The 11659-nt window shown below is 30.8% G+C and overlaps 1 protein-coding gene across 1 annotated transcript; it reads right to left on the reverse strand.

The window, feature by feature from the left end:
* Positions 1-9648: 9648 nt before the first annotated feature.
* LOC105774409 (uncharacterized) lies at positions 9649-10789 on the reverse strand. The gene has a single exon (XM_012596901.2). It carries the CDS (start codon positions 10436-10438, stop codon positions 9857-9859), a length of 582 nt encoding a protein of 193 aa, XP_012452355.1. The 5' UTR covers positions 10439-10789; the 3' UTR covers positions 9649-9856.
* Positions 10790-11659: the final 870 nt, after the last annotated feature.

The raw sequence follows: 11659 nt of genomic DNA on the forward strand, positions 1-11659 counted from the left end.
TAGTTGAATTGAATCAAATTGATATGATTATGTTTGATCTTCAAAATAGATGAGTAATTTGAATAGATTTAGAAATATTGTATATTGTTGTAATTGCAAAATTGGCTTTATGATAAGATGGATTATAATGTTATGCATACAAATTGATAATTGGTTAATGAAATGACAACATCGAATTGAGAAATTGGCTTATAAATGAAATTGAGAAATCGTTACCCTATTAACTATTCGGGTAGAGTCGGATATAGTTGGCATGCAATTAGATAGGAAGAGTTCGGGGTTACTTTGACTATGTGCCGATAAGACACTAGGTGCCAAAACATTTTTGAGCGTTGGGCACAAACTATTTACTTCGGCATTGTCCGATGAGGCACGAGGTGCCAAACTGGTATGATTGGTTGGATTCGTGTATTCGTTAGAGTTCGAATCAGATTAATAGGGGTACAAAATAAAATTTTGATAAATGATATTTGAATTGGGTTGATATTATGATTAGATTATTTGTATACATATTGTGATTAACGAATATCAATGGCATGTGAAAAATTATACGAGCCCGGAGGGCTAATATGGAATTATGACAAATCAATGAATTTGATTCAATATTTGTATACGGAAATGAAATAGTAATTGACATTAAATTGAAATTGGATGTATAATTGATAATTCGAGCTTATATTTTTGTCCAAACCCTTCCACTTTTCGTTTTGAGTGATTTCCTCATTAAAATGCTCACTTCTTTACCTTTTCCCTTATTTCTTTGGGATCTTCTTTTATTATGTTGGACTTTATGTCCCCCATTCAAGAATGTCCATCTTGAGATATGTGAAATTTATATAGACTCATTCGATTTGGAAGTTGAAATTCAAATTTTAATTGGTGAAAGAAATTAAAATTGTAGTAGACATGGTGGTCCAAAAGTATTTTACATATTAATCTTGGAAGCCATTTTATAAATATAATAAGATACACTAATTTATGCCTAATACTAGTGGTTAACAAAACTATAAATCTGATGTTTTTAGTGGCTTTTCATTGTTTCTTTAAATTTTAATGGAACGCATGGCAAAAAGGTTGTGCAGGCTGAGTAACATTTCATATTACAACTACAAAATACAACCTAAAAGAAATTTCTTTTCCACTTTATATAGTATTTTGATTTAGATATTATAATTATTGTCCACCGTACATTCCAAAATTGATATCATTATTCACTTTTAGGTTGTTTTTATTTCATTTTACTTGCGTAGATAATAGATTTAAATATTCCAACCATACTGGCTTTGACTATCTAAATCGGAATTCATTATTTACTTATTTTGTAAATTAAACTAAACTTATCATTTTTAAACATTTAATAACTTCATATATCTACCGGATTTAAATTTTAATTGTAAACTTAAATTTAAGCATAATGATAAATTTATTTTTAATTTTATATTTTTTATCAATTTGGTCTTTATTCTTTTTAGTTAAATTTGACACTTAACCTTTTAAAAACGAGTCGAGTTTGACCATTAACCTTTCAAAATGATAATTATTTTAACAAAAATGTTGACTAAACGTTTAGTTTTGAAACATGAAAACTCTATGGCAATCCACATGTATTTCATGTTATTTTTTTAATTTTATAATTTTTCATAATTATTAAATTATTTGTTGATATGACATATAAAATAAAATAATGTCATGGTAGAATGAAGTATACATTGGATTGCCGCACAAATTGCCAAGCTAACATCATAACAAAAATTAATGTTTTAGTCAACATTTCCATTAAAAAGTGATTTGACTCTTTTTCAAAAGGTTAATGATAAATTTAACTTAAAAAAGGACCAATTTGAAAAAAGATGTAAATACTAATAACTAAATTTATTATTATGCTTTAAATTTAAGACATGATTAGGGCATTGCACAAGTTGAAAACTAAAAACACTATAAATATTACCAAAATTTGTTTAAAGCAATGGTAGAATTATTATTTGGCATCTAAATGGTAGAAAATTTAATATATATATATATAAATAATATATAAAATAAAATATACATAAAATTTAATTTTTATATAAAACTACAAATAATAAAAAATATGTTTTAAAGGAAAAATTATTTTAATAAAAATGAGAAAAATTCAAAACATATACATAAATATTAAAAAAAAGAATTTCTCTCCTCCCATTCACTCTTCTGTTAATACGAAGAAAAAAATAAGGAAAAAGAACTCGTGTAGCTTCATTTATTTATTTATTATAAATGAAATTAAAAGAAGTGCATTTAGGGTAGTAATTCTAGTTCTCTTCCTACTCCATAATAGTTGAAAGCAAAAGAAAATAAAATAATTGTCAAAAATCAAACTTATACTACCCAACAAGATAAGGTCTAAACCAGTCATGATGTTCTTATAAACTTCAAATCTAGCTATACATCAACCTAAAAATTTCTAATATTAGAATTCAGCACAAAGGAAGAAATCTAAGAATTCAGTCCAGAGATTTCTAAACCTCATTAGCTTCCCTAACTTTGATGGAGCAATCTTGTTGTGGCCAATGGTGTTGAAGCGAGAAAAAAACCTTCTTTGTTGATGAGAAATGCATTTTACAGTTTACTTAACAAGAAAGAAAGGAAATGAAAAATGTTAAGACGTAGGGAGAGAGTTAAAAGGATATAAGTTTATCATTTGTGGGATGGTTGGAAAAAGTTTGAAGGCAAGCACAAATGAGGAAGAGTTTTTGGATCAATATGACTTCGATATTTTGTAATTAATTATTTGAAATAAATTTTCTATTTTTTAATTTGTCTACTGAATTATTTTCAAATCTGCTTAAATTGTTTGTTGGAGTATAGTGATGGGTGATAATCACTGGATTCAACTTTTGATTTTGAAATTTGATTCTGCCTTTATCGTTAAATCGTAAATTGACTGGACTCTCAGATTGATGAAAATTCATATCTTTATTTAACCAAAAATAACATCATTAAAATACATGTACAGATTTATTTTATATCCCTGAACCAAAACTTTGCTTCTCTCACCTTTTATTTCAACAATCAATTAGTCACTGAATTATGGATAAATTTACGTATTGGTCTCTTTACTAAAATAAGTTACAATTTGATCACTGAATTATTCAAATGTTTTTCATTTTTTAATCTTTGGGTAGTTACAATTTACGTATATGGCTTTTTCTATTCGCACTCCCTGCACCAATCGGAAAGATTTCTTTCTCATTCTCTTCTACACTTCATTTTTTTCATGAAATAACTTTGGACATCACGAAATTGCAAATAAAAAATCAAATAGTTTTTTTTCCGATCTCCGACATTGGCCATCAAATTGACTTGGATCTAAGGTATGTTATTCTACTCGTTGAAGGGTACTAATCCAACGTACTAATCATCAACTTGTCGTTTGAAGCTTGCTCGCGGAACTTTAAAAAAAAAACTTTACAGCCTAGTGACTTGAATAAAAATTTCTAAATAGTTCAGTGACTTAAATGAAACCTTTTGAATAGTTCAGTGACCAAATTGTAACTTTTTTAGTTAATTGACTAAAACGATAACTTACCCATAATTTAGTGACTAATGGTGTAGTTTACCCTATAAATAACTAGTTTTATTGGATTTTGAATTTCATTGAGCTCATTTAAGTTGGGAATTGAAAGCAAATTTCACAAACAAAAAAGTAGATAAAGTACCTGGGTTATATAATACTGGTTTGATCCCTCTGCATTTATAGAAGGGAACTTTCACAGACAGACATCGAATGAATATGCAGTGAACATAAATACTCAATATTGCCATTTCTTTTATATATAAAAGTTAGAGAAATTAATGTTACAACATTGGTTGGTGCAGAATGATCAATGAGGTATATTATTCACCAAACAAACTAAGCTAAAGCAGAGAAGAGGAGGGGAAGGGGTATACCACAAAGGCAAACGTTCCAAGTTTAATGTAGCACTTATAAAAGCTTCTACTGCTTTCATGTTATAAGGTTTCTCTCACTTTGGGTGAAGCACTCATAATTACGAACCTGAAAACAATTCGTTGTCAATGTCATAGTTAGCAAAGCTTGCCTTAGTAGTTTGTTTTATCATTTTAATAAGTTACCAGCAATCACCTTGTAATAATTTATATAATCGCATCCTAGTAGAACTGGTTATGGGCCGGGCCATTCGTCTAGGCCCAAAGTTTCGTTCAAAAATTGAAAGGATTTGGGTAAAAATATAAGTTTAATAAATGAGCTTCAATAAAAAAAAAAAAACAAGCCAGGCTTTGGATAGGATTGTTTTGGCTCAGACCTGACCCGAATCATCCTAAATTTTCTTTTTTGGTGTTGTTTTAATGTCATTTCACTATTACATTGCTACTATTTTGTTGTTATTATTCGGATATTGTATAATTCTTGTTTTATTGTTAATTTAGCTACTATTTTAGAGGTATTTGCTTGCTAAGTTGTAACAATCTTAGTGTTATTTAAGTTTAAATATTTTTTTAAATGCATTTTCAATTTGTTGGGGAACATTTTTTTTAATGTTTTAGTGTATTTGATTTATTATATTTTTTAAAATTTGTTTTTATATAAAAGATAATCTAAAAAAATACGAGCGGGCCGGATTGGGCACGAGTTTAGCATTTTTAACCTAGGTCGAGATTGGACAGAATTTTAAACTCATTTTTTGAGTTGGATCGGACATAAACCTAAAAAACAAACCTAAAATTTTGCATCAACCTAACCATGATTAGTGCTACATCCTACCTCTACAAACTAATTAAGAATATAGAGACATTAATTACTGGTAGTTCAAAGTTTTAACTTGTTTAGAAAGTAGGGTTTCTCTTCTGCCTAAATTTGTTATTAGATATTTATTATTTTGATATGTATGACTTTTGTTTTCTTATTGTTTTATCATTTTCTAATAATTTTGTATACTTGGAATTCGACAAATGATAAAAGTATCATAAAAGTTTTTTACACAAAACGTAAGTTGAATACACTAAAACAAAGTTGCCATAAATTCACGTTCAACATTCACTCTATAAGTATAAAAAAAACCCATCGATGTAAGGCTCCAAGATTTATACAGGTGGTCAAGTAGGATAACCCAACGAAATTTATACCATTGTTATAGGGTGTGTTCATCTGGTATATGCCTTTCAGACTATACCGACGATGATTCCATCTGTAAAAATTGTTTTGTTGGTTATCCCGCTAAGCCTTTACTGACGGACGTAACATATAGCGACAAACGTAGAAATGATTTCCGTTAGTAAAAATATTTTTGTTATTTCCATATTTTTATTGGTATTTAGGCATTAAATTAATGTTAAAACATTTTTTATAATTAAATATAATTTATCATTATATAAATTATTTAAAAACATTTTAAATAAAATTATAATTAACATTTTTGACAATTAAATATAAAATTTTATATCTATTTTTTCCATTGGTTCACATATTTTTAAAAATGAAATATTAGAATTAAACATAATCTAAAAATTGATTAAAATATTAAAAATAAAAACACATTTGATGTTAAATAACATATACTCATGCATAGTTAAGCTAAACATCAAAACGTGATAAAAGTTTCAGACTACAAAGTTAACATAATCCCAAGCACATAACAAAAATAGTTAGTCTCTTATCCTTCCGTTGATTGTACATAGAATGGAATCAACGCGAGATGCAAATTCACACTTCAATCAATGTAAATTTCTATCAAGACTTTCTTCGGAAAACAACTCAAAGTTTAAATCTTTAAAAATTTTACGAGGATAAATCAAACATGTAACACTACACTTGTAACATACCAGTTTTATATATGGCAGTGTAACAGAGACAAAGAACTATTCCTTTCATGTGATGTGAAGTTCCATCATGAGAAATAAGAGAATGAATAATATTTATATATATTTTGTTTGTTTATATATATAGAAATCAAGTACTATAATTTCTTAAAAAGAAAAAAGGCAAGGATGGTAAAGGCATGACAAGTAGTTTCTCAATTTGGACTAAAATCAAGGTCCATTTGGACTCTCATTATCCAGCCAACCACAACGCATAATTAATCTCAATTCCATCCGAGACTAATTTTATAATCAAATTAAGTTGTTTTGGCTTTCTGGATTCGGTTGTTATTTTAAACTCAAGATGTAAAATTAATATCATCTTTTCGAATGTTTAAGTCTAAATCAAGTTTGTAACCCTAGTTTTAAGTCAATTAAACTCTATGCAAGATTATCCCCGCTCTCAACTTTATTTGAGTTTGCATTTTAGTTTCTTTATGGGTTGCTAAACTCTTCTTTTCTAGTTGAAGTAATATTCAAAGTTTGATTTTACAAGTTTGTGAGATCGACTTGTTCCTAATCTCTTTTTTTTTCCTCTTTAGCATTTGCATGGCTTCTGATTTAATTACAATTGTTCAAGTTCGTTAAATATTCGGCCGGTATTTAATAGCTTAAAATAACTGCTCTGTCAATTAGATAATTAGTCGATCAATTGATTTCTAGTATTTGTGACGGCTGCATGATTACTTGTGTAGTATGGGCATGAGATTTAACTTAAATAAACCCTGATTGTACGTTTGTTGGTTAGAATTTGGTCTCTTTTATTTTTAAGGATATTGATAAATTAAATTCCTAAGCGATCATGGGTTGTTTGTTAATAAGAAAAGTAATTAATGACGATTGTCTTGATTATCAAGAAGGAAAGAAGTGATTAGGTTATTAGGCGATCGTCGACAACTATAACCAACTTATCAAACAATATTGAAATTCATATATGCATTAATGATCAAACCTTTGAATCAAATGAAAGTTTACTTTGACTAGAGTTTCATCTCATTCATCATTAAAAATAAACTTCACCCAAGTGTAAGTTAATGTAAAAGTGATTTAATTTAAAATTTACAAGATAAGATAAAATGATGACTGGATATGCCAAAAACAGTTAGCTATACCGATGAGATACGTTCAAATGTTTCAAAATTAGTATTGAAGATAATGAGTTGTTTAAAAGTCATGTCAGCCTTAAATTATTATGTATAATAAAATTATTTTTATAGTAGTTGATAATTATAAATTTAAATATTGGAGTAGGGTCCCAACTCCCAAGTCGCAATCCAAGTTTGGAAGAAAGAAATTTCTTATTTAACAGTATACATAGCTACCACGTATATTTATAAGCAAAAGGAATGGCCCCCATTCCTTAATTTGCCACTTGTAAAGATGGAAGACGACAAGATTGACGAACCGATTTGGAACATTTTATCTACCATCAAGATTTTAATCCAAAATTTTATAACATGGGCTGAAATACTAAGAAAATGAACAACTTACACATTATTATATAACAATGCGGCAAAGAGAGGCGCCCCCGCCGCTTTAAATTGTTGTTTTTTTTAATTTCAAGTCTTTTTTTATATAACACGTATGTTTATGGTCTAACCAAAAGTGATGTCATATGGAGGGTTTAACTAATCATAAGATTTGGAAACCAAATTAAATTATTTGGATATAGTAATGTTTTTCATTCATTCAATATTGCATGACATTGATTTTCCGAGTTAAAACAAATTCGATAAATGATCATATTTCTTCTCAACATTATAATGAAAAGCTTAATATGTTTCAAGTTGAAGTAGTAATAAAGAGGGTATGGCCCTCTTCCTTGTCCGGGCATTTCAACTGCTTTGTCCAATCATGGATCAATCGTCCCATAATTTGTCCTCCTATCCTATGTATGTCGGCAAACAGTGTCTAACACTTGAGATCACATTTCACAAAAACATCAACCTTATGTGGGTCTCATCACCATCTTTACTTTACTAGTACAACAAGGTTAAAAAACAGTTTCATGGCAGTCAAAACTAAAACAATTAGCTAGTCTCCCATACTCTTCCCTTTTCCCTTTTTTTAAAAAAGAAGAAAATTGAAATATATGAACACAAGGCAATAATTTTATCTATTTAGGATTCAGAAATTTAAAAAAAAAAAAACGTTCAATTCAACCATCAATGGAAAAGGATGGAAAAAGACATATTTCAAAAAAGGTTTACAGAATGAAGCAGATAAAATGAACTGCAACTCTGTCATGCCAAGGCATCAATTGAAATAGATAGTGTTACAATGATATCTATCTTATGTTACCTTTTTGTTGGCCCCAGATGGTGGGACTGCGAAAACCCCAGAAACTAAAAGATAAAATAAAATCTGCAAATTATATAGCTTCAGAAACATATATATATATATATATATATATATATATTAAGATGGAAAATAAGGGGGATGAAGAAGGTAGGTAGGTAGCTAGCACAAGTGAAACTCAAGCAACAGAAACAAATAATCCAGCCAATGTAGTGGTCAAACTTTACTGTTAAATTAGCTTTAAAGGATGCTGTTGGCACTCACCATCTAATAAATCCATCTTGTAAAACAACAAGAAGGAAAAATGAAAAAGTTACAAGACATTTATATGCCCCCCTCCAAAGCCCACTTTGTTTAGTGCAACTGCAATTATAATTATTCTATAGTGGAAAAAAGGGTTTTATACGTGGGGACTATTATTCCTTACACTCTCAAAGGTCACTTTGATTTAATTAATTTCTTTTTCTTTTTATTTGTTTATTTATTTCTCTAGTTGATGGGGATATTTCATTGTGGTTCCAAGCTCCCTAGATGTTTATGGATTCTAGCATATCATACTAAAGATCATGTGAACTCTTCTCCTTTTGGTTTTGATTGTGGAACATGGCATATATAGCTTTGATCATGTGCTTTCATCACAATGAATTGTCACTTTTTATCACTATAGGCTCTTTGCTTTTTCATTCTTTTATAGAAATTAATGATTGAGTTGGCTTTTATTTCTTTTATACATATTACAAAACTGACTGAAAATTTTCCCATTTTGATTTCATGCCGAATATCGTTTTATGTTGATTTACTCGAAAGATTTGTATCACCCCACCGCCAGAAAATTATGCAACTATCTTCAAATCTTTTATTAAAGAGATCCTCTTCCTTTTTATTGCTTTCAAATATGATATGATTAACTAATAATTTAAAGTCTATTGTAAATCATTAAATGTTATATCCGGATTGCAAGTTTTATTTAAAATTAGTGAATTTTTAGTAAAAAGAAATTGATTGATGAAATTTCCAAGTTATCCATGGTTGAAAGTGACGGTCCTCACATCATCATCATCATTATCATCAGAACGATGAGAAATCACCTTTGCATTTACCCCTTTTAAAGATTCTAATAATCTTATATGGCTTGAATTGGAGTCCATACCAAATTTATGCTTACTGCTTATCGTACCCTTTCATTCCTCCGGCTAATAATTACTTCCCCCACACAATAAAAATAAATACCACAAATAATCCTTCTCTCAGCATTTACAAAAAAAAAAAAAAACTTACATCTTCCAAGAGATTTGGCACTCAAAAACCCGGCAACTGTGGCAAATCATCCGGACCCAAGATCCCACAATAACTTCATGTGTTGTATGAATTATCATCACCACAGTTCCCAGATTTCAGCTTCATTTCTTTTTTCTCTTGCATTGCATTCTTATTTTTTATTCTATGCCTATATATACAAAACTCAAAATAAAAACTAATAAAAGGGCAGAAAAGAAATGTAGAAAAGGAAGTGGAAAACTTATAAAAAAGAAAAAAGCAAATAAGCAGCTTGTTGCTTCAACCCTAATGGATGATAGGGCGGATTTTTTTTCCTAAAAATGAATCAGATAGAAATCTGAAGAAAATTGTAAACCCCATAGGCATACTTCTAATAGAAAATAGTAGTAGTAGTAGTAGTAGTATAACAGAGTGACGTGGATGATGGTCATCCATCGTTTGGAGATTCGGAGATGCTCTCTAAGTGTGGTCTCCACACCCCAACTCGGCCTCTTCTTCGATCCCTTTGCGTTGATAGTTTCTCTGAAAGTATCTCACTTAAATACTGATCCGATATCAAAAGATTCGACATTGAAATTGTGTTGTTGTTCTTGTTGGCGTTGCTCATGCTTCGGCTGTGATTATGCTGGCGGTTGCGGCCGTTGCTGCTGGCGCCGCCGCCGTTGTTGTTGTTGGTGGTGTCAAGCCTGTCTCTTTTTTTCTTCTTGGTTGTTGAGGAAGTTTTGGAACGGGTTTTATCGGGTGTTGAAGGGAGTGGTATTAGGAAATAAATCTTGCCACGTTGAAGTTCGGCGTCGGGTGGGACGATGACGATTTTTGGGACCATCCCATCATCGGAAGAAGAGGAAGGCTTCTTTAGAACGTGTTTAGGGTAAGCCTTCATGATGTCGCTGGCTTTGATGGAGCCACTGATTTCTTCAACGCGGCCATTGGAGTGTACTATTCGAATCACATCGAGTGCTCCACAGGGCAGAATGCAAGAGATGCAGCACCGGATTGTGTTCTTCATGCCTCTTCTTTCTCTCTATATTGGCCTCTCATAGAGAGAAAAAAAGAAGAACAAGGAGGGAGGAAATGAAGTAATGAAAGAGAGAATATAAGAAGAGAAAAAAAGAAAAGAAAAGAAAGAGAAATCTCTTTTTTCTTTAGCCTTAGCTAACACAAAGAGAGTTGGGAATCAGTCACCCAAAAGAAAGAAAGGAAAGAAAATTAATGATGTTTTTTATTATATACACAATTAGCTATTCCAACCCCCTCTCCCCTGGCCCTTTTTCTCTGCTTTTTTGAGGGAATTTTTTTCCTTTCACTTGCTTAGGATGAAATCTATGGCATGAATAATTGCACCTTACTCTGTACTTTGCCTTTTGGATCCATCATTTAGGGCCCCCGTCTCCCTTCCCTTCACTAAGATCAATAATTTTGGGGGGTTAGTATTGCTAGGTTGGAGAGCTTATGGGTGACACATGTTAGTGCATGATTGGAACTGCCAAGTAAGCCAGAACAAGACCCTCCTGCCAGGGGATGACCAATGACACATGCTTCAATCACCTTGTGACAAATGTCATTTTCAAGACCCAAAATGCCACTAATATTAAATGGGGCCATTAGGATAGAGAGAGAGAGAGAGAGAAGCCTTGTTTAGAGTTTAAAAAAATTGGGCATTGTGAGAAGGGAGATTGGGGAGTTGGGGTTTAGGGAAATCTTCTTTTAAGAGGGATTGTGAATTGTGATCTTCCAATATTCCCAAGCAAGATCATGTGGGTTGTGGTTTTCATTGGAAAGTGAGGTTTTAGATGGTAGAGTTTAAGAATTCTTCTATTTTATCATTTCCACCCCTTTTTTGTGGTTTCAGATTTATTTCTTCCTTTCCTCAAGTGCGTTGCCACATATAGCTTCATTCCCAGTTCCTAAATTCTCTTGACTTCACTTGAGAGTGATTGTTTTGAGTTCCCACTTTTCACATATACACTTAGTTCAAGCATTCTTTTGTAAGTAAGCATGGAGTTTCAAAAAAAACTAAGATCATGACACCAACAAGAAGCAAAAAAGATTCAAGCTAATCCCTTGAAAAAGGGTATTAAATGGTTGGATTTGATGTTTTACAATTTCGTTTTCACTTGGGGGACCATAATCAAAATTAGTATGACCACATTGAGAATTAAACAAAGGTTATCAGTTAATAAAACACTGTTTAATCTTAGTAATGTCCCATCCAAGCATGGCCCTACCA

Source organism: Gossypium raimondii, chromosome 6 (genome assembly GCF_025698545.1).
Source record: "Gossypium raimondii isolate GPD5lz chromosome 6, ASM2569854v1, whole genome shotgun sequence".
Lineage (NCBI taxonomy): Eukaryota > Viridiplantae > Streptophyta > Magnoliopsida > Malvales > Malvaceae > Gossypium > Gossypium raimondii.

Coding starts and splice junctions, on each gene's coding strand:
- LOC105774409 (XM_012596901.2), bottom strand. CDS start 10,438: ATGAAGAACACAATCCGGTGCTGCATCTCTTGCATTCTGCCCTGTGGA.